At 40.2% G+C, this 23,576-nt stretch overlaps 2 protein-coding genes across 2 annotated transcripts in view; one reads left to right on the top strand and one right to left on the bottom strand.

Moving 5' to 3' along the window:
• Positions 1–723: 723 nt before the first annotated feature.
• Positions 724–23,576, bottom strand: part of rols (zinc-RING finger and ankyrin repeat domain-containing protein rolling pebbles) — a 79,409-nt gene continuing 56,556 nt past the window's right edge. Inside the window, exons 2-18 of the mRNA XM_089593394.1 lie at positions 12,003–12,415; positions 11,462–11,546; positions 11,090–11,260; positions 10,545–10,694; positions 8,571–8,738; positions 8,116–8,373; positions 6,897–7,037; positions 6,617–6,804; positions 6,258–6,536; positions 5,718–6,164; positions 5,423–5,629; positions 4,925–5,191; positions 4,544–4,839; positions 3,424–3,920; positions 3,042–3,343; positions 2,544–2,972; positions 724–2,458 (exon numbers count right to left, since the gene is read on the bottom strand). Of these exons, the coding sequence (XP_089449520.1) occupies positions 2,129–2,458; positions 2,544–2,972; positions 3,042–3,343; positions 3,424–3,920; positions 4,544–4,839; positions 4,925–5,191; positions 5,423–5,629; positions 5,718–6,164; positions 6,258–6,536; positions 6,617–6,804; positions 6,897–7,037; positions 8,116–8,373; positions 8,571–8,738; positions 10,545–10,694; positions 11,090–11,260; positions 11,462–11,546; positions 12,003–12,415 (4,628 nt within the window). The 3' untranslated portion in view covers positions 724–2,128. The remainder of the gene's footprint in view (positions 2,459–2,543; positions 2,973–3,041; positions 3,344–3,423; positions 3,921–4,543; positions 4,840–4,924; positions 5,192–5,422; positions 5,630–5,717; positions 6,165–6,257; positions 6,537–6,616; positions 6,805–6,896; positions 7,038–8,115; positions 8,374–8,570; positions 8,739–10,544; positions 10,695–11,089; positions 11,261–11,461; positions 11,547–12,002; positions 12,416–23,576) is intronic.
• LOC106636974 (uncharacterized) lies at positions 14,207–20,421 on the top strand. The gene is made up of 2 exons (XM_014349564.2): positions 14,207–15,287; positions 17,298–20,421. Exons 1-2 carry the CDS (start codon positions 14,549–14,551, stop codon positions 18,473–18,475), a joined length of 1,917 nt encoding a protein of 638 aa, XP_014205050.2. The 5' UTR covers positions 14,207–14,548; the 3' UTR covers positions 18,476–20,421.

The raw sequence follows: 23,576 nt of genomic DNA on the forward strand, positions 1-23,576 counted from the left end.
TGCATTTTTAACGATCGAAATAAGAAATTTTTATGTTTCAATTAATTATTGGAAATTTTATTGCGACGCAGAGTATTATTTTTTTTTTTATAAAATAATACATTGATAAATAAATTAGAAAAACATTTTTAAAAAACTACTCTGTTCTTTCTAAAGGGTATAATTTTTTTGACAATCCTTAAATTCCAAGGTATAAACATTTAATTTTTTTTTAATCATGTAAGATATATGAAAATGTGCTGTTAAACGACGTAATATTCTAACAAATAATTAATAAAATGGATTAAAACATTATTTCATCAATTGTTAAATTTTGATTATCTGTATATTATATGTGTATCGCGAAGTTTACGAAAAATTGACTTTGTACGTTGAAAAAAAAAATTATTAACAGTACTCATTTTCAATCAGTCAGTGTGAAACCAAAAAATAGCTCTTCGATGTCGTCATCTTGCATCTCGGTCCAAACGTGATTTTTTAACCGCGTAGCTTGACTTCGTATCGTATTTTTACCTACTTTTACAATTTACCATGTAATTTTTAAAACGAAAATACACTCGTACAGAAATAATACATTCATTCCACTGGAGATAATGTATAATCTAAATTACAAATAAAAATATATTATTAAGTGTACTTATCTATTATTTGGTGGAGGGTAACAACAAACAAAAAAAATTATTTTTAAAATTCGAAAAATTGTCATTTATTCGATTCACCGGTAATACTACCGGTACAACGTATATTATAATAATCGTAACATTTTTTATGTTCGGCAAGACGATGCACAAGTAGGCATAATCTAATACAGACTTTAATTATTCCATCAGGATGGGCTTGTCCTTTGCAAAATTTACACATTTTCTTTGAAGACAATTTTCAGCTGCAAGTGTAATTCTAATACAGAATGCCCAACTAATGTGTCGATAAAATATCGATATGAGTAAGTATACGTATGCGATAAAATTTTAATAAATATATTTTTCAAAAAATCAACAAGACTAAGTAAAATTCTACCGTGGATTGGATACACTCCAAACAGACCAATCCAAATTCAAATACTTGTTTGGAAAAAAATTTTTTTTTCTCGATTCAATCCACCTCGCAGCAAAAATTATAAAATTTTACGCTTATGCAAGCCGGTGCATGTAAAAAAAGCGCCACAAGATTAAATAGTGTTCACATGGCGACGTATATAAAGCGTTTAACTAATTATACAATTAAAATGAAATACTGCGCGAAGAAAGGAATAATAATACTAATGTTTAAATAATTTTGATATAGTCTCGTGTGACAACGCGATAAAGAGACATTCTGCTCGTGTTCGACGGGTACGTGTATATTATAATACAAAAAAAATATGTTCGTGATGTTACAAGATGTTATATTAAACTCTCTTTTTATTTTTTATTGTCCAGTGCCGTTTTACAAACTAAGAAACATATTTTCCTACCGCAAAGCGTTTTTCGTGACATTTGGACGTTTACTGCAGGCTTGGCAAGAAAAATAGTGTTTACCACGTAAGCGCCATCTTGTAAGGGCTATCTTTCCGTCTCTCGGGTCCAAAAATAGTCTCGGTGGCGATGGCGATTCTGTGACGAAAACTACCGTTATTACACGTATTTCGAAGCGGAAAGAGTATTATTAAAGCACTCGTTTGGAAATAGATTCGGCAAACTGAGGCTTTTGAGGTTTGCTTCTTTTCTAAATAGAGTAATATAACATGATTGAAAAACTTGATGAAGAACACGTAATACGACTCCCCATAAGTAAAAGTTAGGTTAGGTATCAAGTATGAGTTTTTCTTAAAACTAAAAAACATCAACGTCGAGCGAAATACTTGAGATTAGCATTTGAATTCCACATCTTACCTAAAATGAAATTCACATCCTCTGAGGAGGGTCGATTGTTTAAATTCTATCATTGTCGAAATTGTCAAGTACATACAAATATAAGTACCTTTAAATCTATAAAATATCTTTGATGTCTTTCAGCTCTTTACAAGCAAATAAAGGTATACAGATCAATAATAATAATAATAATTACTACGATTAATTGGACAAAAAAAAAAAATAATAATAATAATAAGATACAAGGATCTTGAACAATAAAAACAATAATGAGAAATTTAGAGCTCGGTAAGGGTATCGAAGGACGCGCGTATCCTACTCCTCGTGCCGCAGCTACCGCTTGCGCCAACCGTAGCTGGCGTCGATTTGCTGCTGCCAATACCCGTGCCCTCGATCTTTGATATGATTTCGTCGCGCAGCGACACCAAGACTCTACGGTCCTGCCGGTTTTGCGGCGGCGCCAGCCGCAAGCCCTCTTCAATGTCGTCCAGTGCCTCGTCCAACCGATCCGCGTCCAATTTGGCCTTAGATCGCGCGTAATATGCCTCGTACGACAATGGACGAATCCTAAGGGCCTCGTCCGCCAACTCGATCGCCTCTTCACACTCCTAGAATTAAAAAAATTTTTTTAAAATATTTTACCGGTGTTTCATTCTTTTCCTACCGGCGAAAACATAACCTATAAATACCCACCTGCATCTTACGCTTGCACCTGCTGAGATTCAGCAAGAAATTTATCCTGAGCTGAACAAACGCCTGCGCGTGCATCAGGGCGTGATTGTGGTCCTCGTGCTCGGGTGGTTGGCTCATCTGGTCCGGCGACGCAGGAAATTTACGCAACGCGTACGCATAACGATGCGACGCCTCCTTCAGTCTGCTTTTTCTAAAGAGCACGTTACCGTCCTCCAACAGCTTGTTCATGAGTATCAAGAGAATGTCGGGCTTGCCCGCGGCCATGGCCCAAGTGGCCGGGCCCAGTTTGGCACCGCGGCGCAAGAAACACTGCACCACGGGGATGTTTCGACAGCCGATCGCTCGGTCGAGTGGCCGCATGCCGTGAAGGTCAACGTGTTCGATAGCCGCACCCCGCTCGAGCAGTAGTTGGACGAGTTTTGGATTGCCCTGTAAGTACATTATAATGTTATCTTGCACTTTATGCGTTAATGAAAGAAAAGACCACGATCATTTTACCTGAAACGCGGCCAAATCAAGAGGCGTCCTTCCAGTCTTGTCGCACGTGTTGACGTCGGCACCTCGATCGATGAGGCATTGAGCAGCAGATAACCTACCGCGCACGCAGGCCCAAGCCAAAGCGGTGAGGCCCTCCTTATCCGTACCCTCGAGCATGGCTCCCTTGTCCAACAGCAGAACTATGAGATTCGTGTGGCCCTCGGAAGCTGCTAACGAGAGGGCCGATCTACCGACCGGGTCCTTTTGTTTGAGTAATAATGTCGTTACTTCAACATCTTCGTCCGTACTCATCGATAACGAACCTGCGTTTGAATGACGTTGATTCAACCGGTTAATGGACCCATATGTATTTGTGATTTGTCAACTATTTCCAAACATTTACCTTGAAGCAGTCTTTCGGAAGTACTGTAGTGGCCCTCCCTGGCCGCGAGCATGAGAGCCGAGAAGCCCTTGGCGTTCAGGACTGTTCTGTCGGCTCCACGAGCCAAGAGAGCCGAGACCGTGGCTGTCGATCCGTTAGCCGCAGCGATCGTCAGGGCAGTCTCTCCGATCAAAGTGTCGGGTCTGTCTACAACGACCTCGGACATGTCCAGTAGATACTCGACGATGGACTCGTGGCCCTTGGCCGATGCGGCAACGACCGCCTGCTGAGCTGCTTCTTCCCGGCTGACTTCGGGGGTTGAGGATGACGATGCCAAGGAAGTCGACGTCGAGGTGGAACCGGAAGCTGTAGCTCCTTCCTCGTGGTTTGGTGAAACGACCCAGTCGCAGGCCAACAGGTAACCGACCACGGGTAGTCGACCATGACGCGCCGCATGGACGAGTGCACACTGTCCTGCCATGTCAGTGTGGCCTAGCGATGCACCGGCTGCGGCTAACCTATAATTGTGATTACAATAAAACGTTTGTGATTTAAAATTTTTGAAATTTGTACCGTGCCTTATGTAAAGTAATTAATAAATATTCGCTTGCAAGTCAAGTTGACACAATTTCGATTAACTTTTGTGCTTCAGAGTCTCGTATACGAGAGTTCTTCTTGATTCAAAGAATGATTTTTTGTAAAGTCTAAAAACAATTGTTTTAATCTCGTTTGTGACAGACTTTTAAGAAATTATTGCACCAGGCAATGTCTTGAAAAAAAGTCTACCTGAATTTTGCGAGCAATTTCACACAATATTTCTGTAAGAATCAGTTGCACGTATATGCCACAAAAATTAGGAAGCAGAACCCCTTCTCTGAAGTCTGCATGGACTATTCTACGTGGAGCCTACATGGAATTAGTTCATATAATATGGCCTACATGGTCGTTGGAAACTAGGATAACCAATTCCACGAGTATTCCATATTAAATGTCCATTTGGAATTCCACTTGTAATGGCTGGTGGCATTTCAAATCCAAAACCCCATGTCATTCCAAGTCGAATTACGAAAATGGAATTGAAAATACTCATTCAAGTGTTGTTACATATTATTTGCCAGAAGGGATTATACTCTATACGCACCTTCTTACGACATCACAGTGTCCACGAGCAGCCGCCAAAATCAAAGCAGTGCAACCTTGGCTGTTGGTAAGTTCCACATCGGCTCCAAACTCCAGTAGCAGAGAAACCATCTCGACAGATCCTTCATGAGCGTACATGCATAGCGCGGGTGCATTGCCCAGATATTCTGTGATGAAGTTGGGTGACGCACCAGATAGTAGCAGCAATCGCGAAACCTTGACGTTTGGACTGTAGACGTTGCGCAACGTACACAGAGCTGACGAAACACATCCGGATGATGATGCTAGCCATGCAGCCTGTTTCAGCAAGTAATTATGACCGTCATTTGTGGTTTATTGCAAAAGTAACGTATCGCAATGATCGGGAGGGGGAAAAACAAACCTGAAGATCACGAGGGGGCCAGACTGGCGTGGCACCTCGGTAAACGTGAGCTTTTAAGATGTGGTGTCCGAGCTCGAGTGACTTTTCCCCATCCAAAGGTGCTTGAAGTCTGGACAAACGGAAGGCTATTGCAGCGTGGCCCAGACGAAAATCGCAGAGGAACTTTGTCGACTCGCCCTCATCCCTTATCATCAACCATTCCCTGAACGATGGATGGAAGAACATGTAGGTATTGTCAAGTCGTTTCACAAGGAATCCAGAGAGCATCTGTAGGAATCAAGGATTTTCGTGTGAACATCATGTTAAACGACACTGTACAATTCAATCACTGCTTTTCAGAATAGAAGCATTAATCCAGATCAACTACTTACTACACCAATCCTTTTAATCATATGGATAGCAGAAAAAAAAATTTGTCATTTCGTCAGTATTATTTACCCACTAGTTCGAACTGGGATAATCGACAATGAAAAGGCTGCGTCGCAGTTTGCAAATTACCTTAAATCTCTGCATGAAGTCTTCCCAGGTGATCACGAAGTTATTGTTCAGTGAATTGACGGAGTAAAATATTTCCGGCAGAGTTAGTGGATTCAGAGCAGCCAGACATACCCCCAGCAGAGGCTGGACCTTGTCGAACGACGTCGCAGTTGGAAATCGAAGATTAAAGTGCAACAAATAAATCTGAGCCAACGAAACTGGCAGGACCTATACGAAACACACCACAATGCGTCCTCAAGAAACGTATGCCAAACCATCGCATCCATACGGATTTCAAATGTGACGACTTTCTCACCTTGTAACTGGTAGACTTTGCAACGAGGTGACCGCTCTCGAGAAGATCCAAAGTGAGCTTGGCAAACAAAAAACTCCCGTTGGCCAAACTGAGCAGGTGGCTGGCGAACCTGGTCTGCGAAGTCGCACACGAGGACTCGGTCTTGCCGTTGAGAGTGGCCGGCGTCACGTTGGCCAGTATCGCTGGACTCTGGGCTAGTCTGAACCCAACGTAGTCGGCCACGTCCTTACTGACCTTTGTGCCAGACGCATCGTTCGCACACCGGTCCAGGCAGATCCTCGTGTAGGGCAGGTGCTTCGTACACTCGGCCAGCTGGCTACGCACCGTCACCACGAGTTTCAACCAGCTCGGGAAGTTGGGGGCATGCCTCGTTAGGAAGGAAGCTATCGTGTCGCCCCTATCGGGTCTATGGTACTCTGCTTCGCACACTGCGTCGATCAGGATTAGCTGTTGGTAGAAACAGATCAGTACGAACATAAGTATAACGCTCTCTTTTGTTTCGATGGTGGATTTTATAAAATCGTTACGAGTGTGGTGTACCATATTTGTATCGGGCAGTTTTCCAGCTTTCTTTAGGCTAACGAGTGGTTCGATGATACCACGAATAAGAGCGAGATCTGGATCGACGGTGCACTCCTTTTGCGACAGGGAGCCCTGCAGGTGAGGCTCGGAGAGGAGATACTCCTGGTAGGTGGCGAGCTGGGGTGCCTGGCAGAGCTGCGCGGCTAGGGAATGGATGAGATCGGGCACGAGGCAGGTGCAATTGTTGTCCGCCTGACAGAAGTGGTAGGCCACGACTTGCGATGCCAATTCGCGTATCTGTTGATTGTTTCGATACCCGTTTTAAGTACACTTGTCATGTGAGTTTGACTTTATATACAATATAAACTGACACATACTTTCTCGTTGGTCTTCTCGATGTTCATTTTCGCGGTCATGGCAGCATCGTACTCCTCGATGATGTCAGGCTCCTGCAATTCGGTCCTAGCTGGAGCTTGGCTGCGTTTACGGCCGAAACAACTGTAATCGACGAGTTGGAGCACAAGGGCAGTTTTACCGGTACCCGGTGAACCCGAAATGCATCCACCTGGTTTTTTTTTTTTTTCAAATTAACGACATTGTTATTATAAAATAATGTTATTGGTGTGAAAAATATTGATTTTTGTAGTATTGATGTACCTGGACTTGAACCATCAACGAGATTTTGTAACTCTTGTAGGAGCCAGTGACGCCCGATGAAGAGAGGGTCACTTTCGAGAAGTGGTACTTCGAAAAACAGGGGCTTCAATGTTAGGTGTGCGTGTTGTTGTAGGAAACGGACTAAAAGAGAGAATCATTTTTAGTACAAAAAAAATACATACCTTCTTACCTTGTATGAAAAACAAAACTTAAGTTTTAAATATCTACATAAATCGTGTCTCGATAGAAAACAAGAATTGGGTCATATATACATTAAACTAGTGTACAGTTCTTCAAAAATCCCTTTTTTAACCATGACTCCTGTAACTAAACAAAATATGCATAGTTCTCATGTAAGTTGTGCCACTTGTAGCATGTGAACGTGATTGGTCTATAATGTTAAAGTTGGATGTTTCGATGTACCTATGCAAGTGTATTTATGGCCAATAAAAATTTTTTGTTTATAGAGATCCGACTTAATAACCCGTAAAATAAAAGGTGCACGTATAGTTGATGGGAATAATATATTGCTTCTTACGTAAAAACAAAATAATAATAATATATATCTCGACCCTGGCGCGGCATACGATAGTCGGGATGAAATATGATTTTTTTCGAACTTCGACGTCGTCTTGCTCCTTGCCGATCGCGATCTTATAATATTCCCAGGGAGAAGAGAGAGGAAGGGAGCTTTCACGTGTGTAGCGGCGAGCGCGAAATTCAAGAAGATAATTTATCGGGCGCAGCTCTTAAATTACAATTACGAGCGCCGTAAATTGAGACGGGCTGAAAACAATTAGGAACGAGTTTCTGCGAAAAAAGAAAGGGTTATATCAGTTGTGCTCGAATCGATCGGCGCTTGTGACTTTTTTTCACGTACCTGTATACGTCCCCTTTGCTCGAAAATTTTTTCCACTTGCACGCTCGATTGTTGCGTCGATGCGTAACTCGCGATGGTTTTATCTCTCGCTTCGTAACTTTATTACATTATGGGTGTATGTTAATTCTGTTTTTTTTTTCCCCATCGAGCTTTGGTTTTAATTTGAATTTTTTAGCATTGCCTCGAGAGAGAAGTTCATTATCCGATTGTACGTGAGGGAATGAATTACACATCGGTAGCGACCCACATACCATATAATATTTAGAAAATAACTCAGAGTTGATACAATTCGTTGGAGGACCAATTTTCATATGATAAAAACGTACGTGCAAGACTTACTCTTTGGGTCTGGACCGGAGCCTTTGGCGTTGGCAGCGCGCGCCGATCGCCTGACGCAGACGCGCCGATTTCTGAAGGCGTTCTCGTCGATCTGGCCGGGTTGCGAGGTCGTGACGGAATGTCTCCTCGAAGCCAGAGGACTGGAGCTTCCATTCGACAAGCCAGAGACAGACATTGACATGGACATCGACGTAGAGGCGGATGTCGAGATGGACGCCAGGCTACCGGCGTCGCGCGTCTTTTTGCCCTTGGACTTTCCTATCGGCACCGATTTTTCAATTTTTTAGGGGTTGGTCTAAATTATTTGTCGGTAAAGCAAGATATCGTTTGGAATAAAAATATTGATCGAGCCCAATCTAAGGTGGACTCGACCAATAATTTACGATAGTCCAAAATGCAAAGGAAGCACGTTAAAACCGGACTGAGGGTCAATCGATTTTATGTTGAAAAATCACCTTTGGACTTGAGCGGACTGCGCAGGGCAGCTGCAGCAACTTCGGCCTCGCTGGAGGTTCCGGTGAGGGTGGACACGGGACTTGTGTTAGTCGAAGCGTGAGTGCGCGCTTCGAGACTCGCGAGACTGCTACCGATCGACGCATCGGGGGGTAAGGCCGCCTCATCGTCTGTAAATGAAAAAATTTAAAGATTCGTTATTTTTTTTTTTTTTTTAAGGATATTTCGGTGATTAATGGACGAGTATTTGACGTCAAACGGAAGGAATTGTGACAGCTTACTCTATTAGATAACTCAATAGATTACTAGTTATGAAGAGATTCAAAATTTAAATTTATTGCGAAAAAATCTTCATTTTTAAAGGTAAACATCGATATCTTAGAAAAATAAAAAGTTGAAAATAGCTATCTCAATTTCATGTAGAAGAAGTGACTATCTAAGGTAGTAAAGTTACTGTCTTTATTAGTTATGGGATATTATTATGAAGACAGACAGCCATTTTGTATCATAAGATTGCCTTTAGAGTAAGAAATATTCTTAATATGGTCAACATATTTACGAGGATGATTTTTTTTCTTTAAGAAATTTAAAAAGCTGCTATTTTTACTGAAACTTAAGATAGCTTTCTCTTAACTCCACATTTATTAATTTTAACGAAAAAATAATAATTTTAATATTTTTGAGGTAACTGTAACACAATAAAATTGGTTGGAAAAAACTAAAGTATGAAAAAAAATACTGAATTTCGATCAATTAATTTTTAAAATAAACATGCAAACAAACGAAGTATTTATGAGGAGATACGTATGATTTAAATTTTAATAAATACCCTTATATATTAATGTTATAATACTTCTTATAATTAATGTTATAATACTTTAGTTACATTATTCATAAGATCATATATGCACGTTCTTTTATTTTATAGTTGCTTTCAAACTTATAATCACTACTTCTTCGTATCCCCTAAGAATTCCAGTACCTTTTGAAAAATTTATTCCAGGTACATGTAAGGTTTTAACACAAAAAAAAAAAAAAAATTACTTATACAAAAATAAACGTCAAATATTAAAAAATGACTTAATTAAAATCAGAAACCTTTTTTTGATGGGGCAACAATTGGGAATTTTTTTTTTTAATTAAATTAAATTTCTCTATATGTGCAACATGTCCCAATTCACAAAAAAATTTTAAAAAAAAATAGAATTATGGAATTTTTAGTGAATTAAAAAATTACTTTTAATTTTTGTGTTGTTTATCTGTGTTAAGTTACAAAAAAAATTCGATTAAATTATTTATGATAAAATGATTCCTAAATATAGCTATGAGGAATAACTTTTGAGATCTGGGACTGATATCTTTCTTTGTACAATATCCTTTTAGATGAATAGTTACATTTAAGTCTACCTGCGCCTTAATATATGTACTTGTTATTGTATTATTCATATTATATAAACATGAAATTTACAAATAAATGCCCTCATTATTATTCAAAGTGAAATGCAAAAACGTATCACTCTCAATTCAACAATGAATTCTGAAAAATAACATGAATTAGTAAAAAATTCACAAACTGCAAGCTTTCTCAAAGAAGTTTTATTACTTATTTGAGAGATCCATTCTCTACGAATAAATCCGGGCAAACGCTGGTGAACCAAGCCGCTCAGCACTAAAAACGCATTCAAAACTTTAGCTTAAGTTTAGCAAAACTGAAATTAAAAAAAAATTATCATAAAACGTGATACACAAACCAACACAAATTTTAAAACACACCAAAGTAAAAAGAAAAAAAATTAAATAAAATAAAACAAAGAAAATTACAACTACCAAGCAATGCTTTTAATTATTATTATATAAATTTTAATCATAAACTATGGGTACAAACGCTGCTCAAAACAAAATTGTCACAGCATACAAGGAGCAAAACAACACATCACAAACAGAAAAAAAAAACACACGCGAGGTATTAAAAAAACCTGTGTTCCTGCCTGGTAGTTTATTCGAAGCGTCGATAAGCTGATTCAAACCATCGCTCGCTGATCCCTGGCTGCTGTTCCACAGAGATCGGATTTTGCCGAGTACGAGTCCCGGCCACTTTCCTTCCCAATTGGTCGTGGTCATCCAGGCTATTTTCAAATTTGTTTCATATTTACATTCACCGTAACTTTTGCACAAGATTCACGCTTCCTATGATACCGGATTCGTTTAATATCTTTCAGTTTATGGCACAAAATGTCTGGTTGTTACACCGTTTGGGCATCTAAGCTTGCATTGATTATCTTATCTCTAATCGGTTCGAATAACGATTTGGATGAGGCAAAGCGCTTAAAAATCCTTACTCGCCTTGAATAAGTAGCAAACACTTTTATTTACCGTTGAAAAAAAATTTCAAAGATCGTCATAAAGTGTGAGATTTACTTTAATGCGCCCCACTTAACTCGGCAAAATACACAATAAAATCCCGCAACCAGTAAAAGCGTAATAGGTATACATTTGTTAAATAAAAATAAAAAACACTTGCCAGAAAGTGCAGAGGGATTATCCGTCGAAGCGTGATCTTGCGGTGGCGTCGGCTGCGTTGGCGTTGTCTGGACCTCGTCTCGCTTGGACTGTCGAACGGATGCGAAAGGACTTCTCAGCGCTTTCGCGTTCAGGAAGAATTTTTTGCGCTGAGTTGGCGGCGTTGGACAACCTAAAAAAGTTTTTACTCTGTTACATTACACTAGACATGCAAGAAGAAAGTTGATGTGGCAATTTTTACCATGAAGTAAAGGTAAACATAAGCCAGAAGGAAATTTTTCCCTTAGTTTAATAAGTTACATGGTAAAATCTCAATGTGTCATGTAAAAATTTGATTGGGACAAATTTCAGATAAGATGTTGCAAAAACTTACTTTGAACCATGTCTTGAACCTTATGGCGTGATTCAGGGAGAATTGGAGGCTTTCCTTTCAAACACTTTCCATCGTCATTTAGTTTCTGAAAAAAAAATTTTTTTAACCGTTTACAAATAGTAGTTTAAAAAATAGTTTACAAAAATTCGGCTTACTGTTGAATTTGACTAATAGTGTTAAGCAAATTTTTATTTAATTTTTCACACTTTCCAGTATTGATTCAAAGCAAAACGAAAGGATGAGGCATAAAATTGCCAAGTTTCACGGCGGAAGGCAAGAAAAAAAATAACAATTGGTGGGATTTGAACTTCAGAATCCACTTTTTGAAAGCTTTAAGTATTCACCGCAATGTGGAATATGTGCAAGGACAGGGGGATAGGTGGCGCTGATGTCGGAGAACCTACTCTCACAGCTTTCGAAATTCGCCGCTTCGCGTAAATTAACATTGGTATTTATCGCTTCAGCTAAGTTCAAATCCCAAAGGTATTCCAAATTGTGCATATCAAGTTTAAAAATAAAAATAATCCGTTCGCTCCCTTACCTGGGCTCGCTGTGCCGGTGGATGGGTTCTCGCCGCAAACTTCAGTCTGGGCCTTGGACTACCACAGAGTGAATTGGCCGCCGACGAACTCTCAAGCCAATCGAGACAGTGGCTGGCGTTAAAGTAGCGCCCGTTGTGAACGCCGTTACTCACGGGTAAACCAATTATGGCTTTTTCGTCGTCTTCCTCGTGTTCTTCCTCGACGAAGTCGTCATTGTCAAGGACGCGCCTGTGGACCTCGTTGAAGCACAGAGGGCATGCCTCGTTGTGGAACATGCACGAGTAACAACGCTCGTGGCCACAGGAATCGATCAGCCGGCGTTTTTTGCCCTTGTCGAAGGGCATGTCGCAGGACGGGCATACTGAGTTTAGGGCACCGGTTGATTCTACCAGTGCTCGGATCTGAGCTAAATCTGCAACAAAAAAAGTAAAAAAAAGTACATTTTTGGTTTGAATTTGAATCAATTGGTGCAGAAACATGACCGATTGTTACAAACAACTCATTGAAATTACTAAGTTTTTTTTTCATGTGGTAATTCATCGCAAATCGACTTAGGCAATGTTAAACACAGCTTTCATCCGTCTACATATCATTGTAGAATTAATTTTTGCTTAAACTGATCGCTTGTCTTAATGCTAACGCTTCAAAGATACTAAATTAGTTTTAAAATTGTTTAATAGATTTTTGAGAAAATAATATACGTTATCATTGTCAATTATGTGTTAAATTAGTTTTATTGCTTATTATGTATGTATACATGTAATAAATTTTTGTCAAAAAACCATTTTATTCTTTAACTCCAAAAAAAATTATATTCACTGCCCTCCCAAATGTCAATTGTATTTTTTTCTTCATTTGAAGCTGGGATAATATGTATAATAGTATTTTTTGGGTCATTTGTTCTTTATCCTCATAGTTTTTAAGCAGAAAATTCGTAAAATTAATAGAAAAGTATTTTTTTACTTGGTTAATTTTTAATCGAAGAAGTAAATGTAATTAAGTGTTCAATGTATATTTATTTCAATCCAAAAAAACATTAAAAAAAATTTTTCATTCTAAAATCAGCGAAAAATAAAATTTTTTTGTATATTGGAATGCTTTATATACGTTAAAAATATAAAATGCATATATTCAAGTTGTGATGAAAACCCCCTACCAGATCCCCACATCGAACCCAATTCGATTTTGTGCATCAAGTCTCCAGTTTGAAACAAAGCCACTTGCATGGGAAAAAGACGGCTATGTTTACTTACTGTTGTACATTTTCATTATATACTTTCTTTTACTGTAATAAAGGAAAAAAAAAATGTAAAATATATATTTATGTAACAGAGTAGGGCTGAAAAACAGATATATCGCAAAAAATTCAAGGTTTAATGTATTAAAAATATCAACAAAAAAGTATGAAAGACCATAATTGATGATTAAACTCTCATTTTTTTCGTTAACCCAGGTTAATACAATACACGAAGCGATTTGATATCCGAGAAACATATATTGATACTAACCTAAAAAAATAACCCAATAATTCATAATACCAATGAAATTGCTTTATTAATTCATCCACACGATGACAAAAATTATTTATTCAGTATGTATTGTCTACAGAAGGAGTCGAGTGTCAGAGTCAATTTGCAAATCGCTCGGCGGCCCGGGCGGCTTCTTGACCGCGCTGGCGCGTACATTTCGTTTAAATTTCGGTCCCATCCAAGACTTCGCGAACCATCACCGAAATTCGATCCCAAAAATAGCTCCACCCTCGAGGGTTGTAAAGATATTTCCCATAATCCCCAGTCCCCTTGTCATTTGGTCGAAAACCCCGTACAACTTCCCGACCACACCAATAAAGGCACGACGCTCGGCATCAGAACGCAGCAGAACGCTGCACGGGAAATCGCTTGTGCGAGAGAGACAAAGAGCAAACTCGTTCAATGCACCCATGCATATACATATACGGAAAACATGATCCGCGTGTGCGTTGCGCACGCATTGAGAATTATGAGAATATTGAGAATTACGCTACACTACACTACATATCTATACAGGGAAGACGTGTGCGAGAAGGATAGAACGAGGGGTAAAAGGACACCTCTTTTAGCTTTCGCCTTTATGGCGTTAACGTGGGGGAGCGACAAAGATAGAATTCGTGTGGTATATATATGTAGACTCTGTATATACACGTCATGTGAAGAAGCGAGATAAAAGTAAGTGCTCGGCCGTGCAGTGTTTTTCGCGTCGCTCGACGGTGTGCGGCACGTTTTGCTTGTGGCCAATGTGGCCATCATCTGTGTGTTTGTGTGTGTACGATACAGCAAATAACACGCTCGGCCTCGGAGCTCTCGGAGCATGTTCATGTAGGTCATTGCAATAAACCAAAGTCTGCTTGGGTATACGTAAGTAAGGTGTACTTAATGGTGTAATACACACAGCGGCACCGAGTGCAGTCAACGTAGAAGTCGTAGACGAACAGCGGGGGACGAGCAGCGAGGGGCTAGGTGCGCGTCGTCACCGGGGGAGCGTGTGTACGGTATATAGTGTACCCGACATGGCGGCGGCGGCGGCCTTGTCGTCGCTCGAGCTGAGCGCCGCCTCTTGCAACAACAGTAGCGTTATAAGCGGCGGTGGAGCCGGTAGCAGCAGCAGCAATAGCAGCATCAGCAGCAGTGCCGGCACTAACCCCACATTGGCTAATGGTACTGTTGGAAGTGGTACCACGGGTCCGGTAACCCTTTCGGTGTCGCGCGCCCGTCGTCGTCCGGCTCGATACTCGCCTGAGCCGATAATCTCAAACACGAGCATCAACAGCAGCAGCAGCAGCAGCAACAACAGCCACCACAGCAGTAATGTCCTGCTGCTGCAGCAGTTGTCCGATACGAGTGGCACGGCTGAGGCCCTAAGGGATCATCGTGATGCCTTGGTCGAGCACGAACAGCTGATGCTTCATCAACAACAACAACAACAGCACCAGGAGGGCGACAACAGCGAGGAGGAGAGCAACGGAGCCCTGGTTAACGGGGAAATGGCACCAGCCGCTGCTGTCGCTCCCACGAGGAGAAACAAGCACAGGACGAAGCGCAAGTACAAGAAAAGACAACAGCCGAACCAGAGCGTCGAAGACGGGAGCAAGAGGCCGCGCGTGGCAAATGTTCTGCTTGAAAATGAGATGCTCATCGACGAGATCAGGGACAGAAAGGCCCTGTGGATGAGAACCCACGAGCAGCACCACTCGAGTTTGCTTACGGCACCGCTCTGGGAAGAGATTGCCAAGACCTTGGATACCACACGTAAGTTCCATCCTGTCTCCTGATAAGGCAGTATACTTAGCTGTTTTTCTTACCTGTTTCACTTTTGTGGGGGAGAGGTACTTGCAGGGGGATGCATATATTTTGCGTGGGTTGTTTGTAGGTTAGGTTAGTGGATGCGGCTTACCTTTCCACGATTATATTTATGTTTACACACACGATCGTGAGGGTGCAGACAATGGCAATAACATTTAACGATTGTTATTATAAACCGGTCTGCGTTGTATATTTGCTTTCTTGGCTCTTTTTTTTCATACATTTGCATTGCAGTCATAAATACTTAGTAAGTGTAGGCTTGCGCTTCACCTGGCTGACGGATCGATAAAACTCGTGTGCTAGTGCGCAAAAAGTGAAACACTGCATGCTCGCTACAAGTATTTGTTTGGGTTATTTGCTTTAATTCATTGAAACAAGTATAAGGAAGTGTAAGTGCTGAGAAATACTTGAATATTCTTTTCGACACTAACAATAGACCAAACTTGTTCGATTGTAACGTAGCAATATATTTGTGTCAATGAACTCTCTATTTGTCATTGATAAGAATAGTAAGAAACATTATTGCTTAAACTATTGAACTTTTTTTATGTGCTCCATTACGTAATTAAACTTGTAATTTTAATGTAAGTGTAGTACTAGATGAATTCCTTATCAATTACAAAATGTGATGTGAAACTCAGTTACACATAGAAACTAATGAAAATTGAATCTAAAGAAGCTTTGAATAATTCATGAAATGTAACATTTTTTTTTTAATTCTAAATTTAAGTCATCAGATTGCATGCACGTAGTAATAAACAAAAATATTCAACATAAGACAAGCATTGCATCACGCTTCATCACAGAGACTCTTTTGTAGTTATATTCATAAGTTTGACGCTCGCTATTGTTGGTTTATTAATTGCCTTATCAGCATCAATTGAAATTCGTTGCATGCATAATACATACATTTTTTCTATGACCAAACCCAAATGGTTGAGAGTTTCCCTTCCAACAACTCATGTTTTCAACACAGTTAGTACATCTGTTCTTAACTAAAAGTAGTAATATCTTGGCGTCTCCGTAAGTTACGCTCCTTTCCGAATTCTTATCGTTTATGTTTACCCCTGTGACGTTATCGCCTTATCTTCGCTCTTTAGAATGAAACGCTCTACAGTATGCATACCAAAAAAATGTTTCTTTTAAAATCTATGGTATTCTGAACGTAGTGCATCAATTTGGGCAGCACCTAAATGTATGCACAAATATACTAAACTTATGTTAATGTGACCTTTGAATATGTACGTTTTCTTGGTAGTCTTTTTCAACATCTTTCTTTTTTTTAAACATTAATTTGCTACTGAAAATTAAAAAAAAATACACCGTTTTACAAATACAATTAAAAAACAAAAATTTCAATTTTCAGAATAGTAATGCGACTTTTAGCTTTGCAATCAATAATACCAACCATCCACAGTACTCGAAAATACCCTATACAATTATCTGCACTCGCATCAGCAGCAACGGTCACTTAACGGCTACACTATACTCATTTTCTCTAAAATACCCTGCATGTTATACAGTATACGCTAGTTATTTTGTACTATAACCTCGGTTCCTGCGGGGCGAAGAAGCACAACTGCGTTAACATGCTCTCGTGCAGATGCCTTAGTTTTTTTTTTTTTCTTACATCTGTACAAGAATGTTCAATTACCGTCTTCCTACGACGAATCGTCCCGCAGTGAAAGCACTTGAACCGAGTTATTTAATCGATACGAGAATCTTCGTCATCTCGACGAGAGAAAAGTCAGTTTGATCGAATTAAGTGGCGTAGCACACAGTCGATAGCTTTTGTACAGATTTTATTAAGAGGCTTTGATTTATTTTTTAATGATTTTCATAAATTTTTCGTTCTTAACTTCATTTGTGTTGTGCTTGAATTGAATTTTGCCCTAAGAAAATGCATGGTATTGATTTTTTGACCAAGTTTTTAACCATTTGACGTATATTTTACAGACGAAAACATTCGACGGAGATGGAAAAGTTTAAAGGATCACTACAGGCGAGAACTGAAGAAATCCATGACAGATCCAACCGCGCCACCGTCGTCCTGGCCCTACTACAAGAAGATGCGCTTCATGAAGAGCCAAATGTTTGTGTCGCTACGCCGTAAAAACGGCGAGGATCACCTCGAAATTTTGAGCGACGATGAAGACGAGATGAGCAACCAGTGGAATGGTCGAGTGGTCACAAGCAAGATGGAAAATGGCTCTGATACAATGGATGCCTACGAGCTTAGTCAAAACTACAACGAAATGGTCAAGTACGAGCAGCATCTGCAACAGCTCAACCAAGAAGGTGAACTCGAGGGACCAGAGGAGGAGGAAGAGGACGACGAGGAGCACCCAGAGGATCAAGACGATCAGGACGAACAGAGCCACATATCGCCCATACCCACGTTACAGAGCGAAGAGGAGCACCAGCTCTCGGCGCTGCAGCAACAGGCAGAGTTGACGAGGCTGCAGCAGCAGCAACAGCAACAACAACAACAGCAACAGCAGCCGGTGATAACTAGCGACATAGCGACCATGACGACGATGGTCAATGGTATCCCAGCCACAATTGTCACCACCACGTCGGGCAGCCTGTCTGCACAACAGCGCGAACAACTGACGAACCAGCTGAGCGAGCTGCAACAGCAGCAGCAACAGCAGCATCATATTAATGCCGCGATACAGCGAGGTCAGTCGCGCGAGATCTCCCAGGAGGAGGAAGATGAGGAGGAGGAAGAGGACGACAATCTCGCCGAGATGAACGCAAGGCACTCGCAGCTGGCGCAGCAGCGTGCCTCGATAAACAACCAGCTGAACGACATACAACGAAGGGCGAATATGTCGGCTATCCATCAGCGAGCCAACATCACGGCCATGCACAGGAATGCCGAGATTGCGACGATGCAACATCGGGCAGAGATGCAGCAGCAACGTAATGGTGGGTTGGATAACACGAGCGGCGTGGAGATAAGCGACGAGAGGGGAGCCATTTCAGACGATTATCACTTTTTTATGAGCCTCATGCCACATGTCAGACACTTTACGTCGCTCCAGAAGCTCAAAGTTCGAAATCGTATACAACAGATAATTATTGAGGAGGCGTCCAATGGGCCACAGTACGATCCACTAGCGAACTGTTGAGGCTAGTGCGCGTAGTGAGTGTGCATATGGACATACTGGTGAAAGTATGCGAGTGCATCCATTGATATCTGAGAACCAAAGTTTTGTGCATTTTTTTTATGAAAGTTGAACGATTGTATGTTTTTAGGGTGTGTGCGTTTTGCTTTTACCGATTATGATTTTGAATACTCATGTTTGATAACATTGGTATCTTTGGCTATTATTACTCGATGGTATAAATTTTTATTATTTGTCCACCATGTAAACATTTATCATTTTATGCAGCGAGTGCATATTGTATAAATTGACAGCGTTTTGTGTATCATAATTTTACAACATATCCGAGAGATGCAATTTATGTAGCAGAACAGAATTAAAATCGAATTACTGTTCAATAAACAAAATTTACCAAAAAATTCAAAAAAAAAACAAACAAACAAAATAAACCATGTACATAGATAATCATAATTATCACGTAATGAACCACGTAATATCAGATCTGTTGATGTGTTACTGTCACGGTTCAGTTGACAAATAAACTTTGCATAAAACTTTTGAAACATCGCTTTTTGTGTTCACAAAAACATTTTTCACCCCAAAATACCACCCGCCAGTCGAGCGTGTACCTGTACAGTTTGTCGAAATATCGTGCATCGACCGATAAACATATACTTGTGTGAAATAAGGAAGGGAAAAACCGTGCAAAGACGAATAATCATAATAATAATAATCGCGGGGCCGGGGCGATAAACCTAGCACGCTTTTTACCGTTGTTTCTCCGTATTGTTCTCTCCTGCCGCTAAAAATCGCAGCACTGCATCTCCGTAGGTATATAGATTGGCTATGCTTTCTGTACAACGAAACGCGCTTCTCGGATCACGAGCTCGTAGATCACCGGCGAGCGACCGAAAATTACACAGCGCGTCCGTTTGGCTCGAGCGATCCTGAAATATCGCCGATAAACCGTCTATGGTTCGCTTTATTCTTTTTTTTTTAATTCTCGAAGTATATAATATACGACTTGGCTCTGCTATGCACGTAGAAAGCGGGGTCAGCTCTCAAGATCGATACTGACTTTGATTGGCAAGTGCAAGACTCGAAGAAACTATGATTGTGCGTTCCGACGTATACTAGTATTATTAGCTCTTGGGATTCGTGAAATAACGTCGAGTTGTACGTCTTTTTATATTTTTATAATTCATTGTCTTGGCGCTTAAGCTCATCGACACGATACCAGGTAGTACATAACGATTCACGTTTGTCGTAATCGTAACATTTGTACATGATGTCACAAAATGTCGTAAAGTTACAGGGAAATAATCTAATATTTTTAAAAAGACGAACAAGTAATGGAAAAAAAACACATATTTCATTTGGACAAAGCATGAGTACAACGAAAGTACATAGTTCTGCAAATACAATTATATGAACGCAAAGTGTGGACGATGATGTAAATATACATTCATAACGATTTCCATGTCGATCGTGAGTACCGAAGAAAAAGATAAGGCGAGCTAATTTTTCTTTTTTACTATGTATACTATATATAGGCACACGAAGCCCAGCGAGCGGGCAAATAAGTAAGAATATGAGCGAAAAGAACAACAGAGGAGGAAGAGAAGCTCGTGCATACCCATGAGGTGCAACGACGCGAGAGAAGGGCGGTGTAGATTCAAGTCTCGCTCTCTCCCTCTTCTCGTTTCTGACCTTATCCGCGCTCCGACTGGTATTGTAATATAGTCTCTGGCGATGGGTTCACACGTCAGGTGCGTTATTATATCCGCACCACGAAGAGTAGAGAACTCGAGGCTTATTACGATAGGTCAATGCACTAGATGCACGTACATGTGCGCCTTGGCACTTTTTTTTCTTCCTTCCTTTCGCAATAAATTGTATGCGTGTACATTATTTTGCTCCATCTCATTTATTTTGGTGTTCCATATGTTGCATACGAATTTATATATATATATATATATACATCCAGTTGTAGGTGTGGATCGTTTAATTTCTGTGTTTTGTCATAGTTTTTTATTCCTTTTTTTGATAGATCAAGAGAAATATGTATACTGCTTTTGACGATTATATAAATATATTGTGATCACGACATTGATTTTTATTCACTGTATCAAACCGTGTATTGTGTGTGGAAGAAGTATAATTTTTACTGTAAGCACGAGTGCCAATAATTTGCGAGAGATCTCTTCTATTGTAGCTCGCGACCGCGAGGGTGAAAAATTTTTATACACGTGAGAAAAATAAAATTAACCAACGATTTGAACAAACGTATTGTACGTGGAGTTATTTTATACCTCCCTGATTTTCCATTTCTACTAGTTGCTAAACAAACGAACGAGAGGCAAAACGAAAGTTCACGAAGGAGGTTAGGAACACACACGCCGCACCGGCCGGTGTAAATACAGAGGAGAGGCAATCAGGGTCAACCACCTGGTACGAGAAACAAAAGCACGTAATCGGTGCCTAACGCGTGTCGATCGAGCTTCTGATGTTTCCCCTAATGGCTCAACGGTGCAAATGTAGTCAAAACACGAGTTGTCTACCGGTTTTTTTCCCTCGATTAGCCATGAAAAAAATCGATTGTACGAAACCGGGATGCGCGTGCATACGATCGGTAATATTGCGAAGTGATCCATCTTTTGCACAAGTTGCAACAATAATATTACCGATCGCGTCTTGTTATCGTCAAAGTCGTTTGTACATACACGCACTACACAAATGGCTGCAGTTAATAAATATCGAACGGACACAGAAAAAAAGAGGTGAAACAAATTAGTAAAAAAACGCGAGCCATCGATTCGTATAATGATTCGAAATTGCCGTTCGCGAGCAGAGCTCTTGCATCATCGTCGTCTGGCCATATCCCCTGTGTAGCAAGTCGATCGAGCACAAAAAATAAAAGAAGTCGCGGACTCGCGAGTAGCGGCACTAAGTGTACCGCGTCTCGGGCCACCTGTCAGTCTTCTTCTTCCCTACACGGAGTAACCTGACCACCGCGAAAGATGAGTTTCCGCTCGATCTTGCTCCGCTTTTCACCAAGACGACGACCTCAATCGAGAAACTCCACGCGATCGGTTGTGTATACGCGTTGTTGGGGGATGCTCGTAATTTTATGTACATCGACGGGAAACGATTAATTTGTGCCAGGAAAAAAGCCACGCCACGTCGGTTTTTATTTATTTTTATTTTTTTGTCTTTACGATTGATTATTTTTATCGTTTCGGACGTTCATGTTTACGAAAAAATGTACTTTTTTCTGTTTAATTTGTAATTAAAACTACATTGTAAATTTTCATAAAATGTATACGTACTACCATAATATTACAGAATATGCATTTCATATCATCTATTATTCATAGACGCGATTTCTTTAAACGAAATGAAAAAAGGGGGGGAAGAGCAAACAACAAAACCATACACTCTCTCTTACTTCGTGTGGTTATTACACTTGAAATTGCAGTATGCAATAATATAATACGTAGGTATAAAAGTATATTATACCCTCGTTTGCTGGTTCGCCGAAAACCGTGAAGTCTCAAAACCCCAAACGATCGGTAATTGGGTCTTTACTCCGCGCTTCTTCTCTTTTCTGCGAATAAAAAAAAAAGAATGTTATTTCGCACTGCTGTTGTTGCTGTACGCCCTCAGGCGTCCTCTTCGCGCGTGCGAATATGTGCGCCACGTGTATATACTTACGTGCGCTTCCGTTACGCTCAATCAGCGCGCCTCGATACTTAAGTATGTACTTGCACGAGAAACGAATCGATACGCTCCGAGCATACGAAAGACAAAGAAAAATCGGCAAATTTCAGATAAACGTACAGAAGTAGGCACCTAACCAGTGTGTTTAATTTTAAACGGCTGTCAAACTTTTCGTTAATTTCCTCCGTTTTTTTGTCACTATTCTCTCTGTGAGCGTTTATTTCTAAGTACAAGTGCCTTGTTTATTGTTCATACTCGCACTTGCAATGTGATCGTGCGTCAAAATGCGGAAATTGCGAAAAATGCTAAACAAGCCTGCGGCCCGCTTTTTTTCGGTTTCGTCATTTTTAATGAGTTTCGATCGAGAAAACAACTGGTGTTAATAGATCGGCAAACTATATATATTGGCGGCCTTATACCGAGGGCACACTCAATCTTTCGGCAAACCACATAATCAGCGGTTTTCAAGGTTCATTCTTGGCGTGTGTAAAGCAACTATCAAAGTCGATGAAAATTGTTTGGTACAAATCGAAAGACAAAAAGTAAACAATTAGTAGTGAGAAGATTTAATCCCATTCAATTTTTGAACAAAAGGTATGTAATTTTTTTTTTTTGCTTTATCATGTAACGTTTTTTTCCGATTTGATTAGGAAACTGACATTTTTACCCTTAAATGATGTATAGATCAAAGCTTACACAGACCAATACCATACATGCCCCTTTAATTTTCATTTCCTCGCTATAACATTTGGAATTTTTGTACTTATACATGCAATACACATGTTATGCTTGTAACATCGAGAGGAGAGAAGGGAAAAAAAGTTACGTGTATGTATGACGTATAATATTCATAGCAGCGTCTGGTTTACCGTTACATGGATGCGACTTAAGGTATATATATCTCAACGCTGTTGTTTATTACTGCGAAGGATGAATAATGGGAGAAAGGATGCATGATTTAGGAAAAGCCGGCGCCTTTGTTGCTCAATTCTGCCGATGGATAAGTATCTGAATTACGCTGAACTTCTTTAAAACCATCGGTGCACCATAAATATATAAATAAGACTCCGCATTCGCATAAATAGAGAGAGAGAGAGAGCCTGGATTTATCCGTACCTATGTACGTATATACGCGCAAGCACATTTAAAACCGCATAAAAAGTATCGTATATACTGTTATCAAAATTAAGCGATCCGATTAGCGATCTTCTCCTCTGCATGAGCCGGCAGAGCTCGAGATCAATAACATTAAGATCGTGCATTTTTCATTCCACTTTACACGCGAGCTACAGCTGCAGGATCAATTAGGCTCGGGAATATTTTAGGGAAGCATATAGGTATACGATGAAAGAACGAGAAAAAGAACAAGCACGCAAAGTCGAGGCACTCGGAGTAACTAATTGTA

Source organism: Copidosoma floridanum, unplaced genomic scaffold, assembly GCF_036245765.1.
Source record: "Copidosoma floridanum isolate Cflo_tuat_1 unplaced genomic scaffold, Cflo_Japanese_pri ptg000019l, whole genome shotgun sequence".
NCBI classification, from domain to species: Eukaryota; Metazoa; Arthropoda; class Insecta; order Hymenoptera; family Encyrtidae; genus Copidosoma; species Copidosoma floridanum.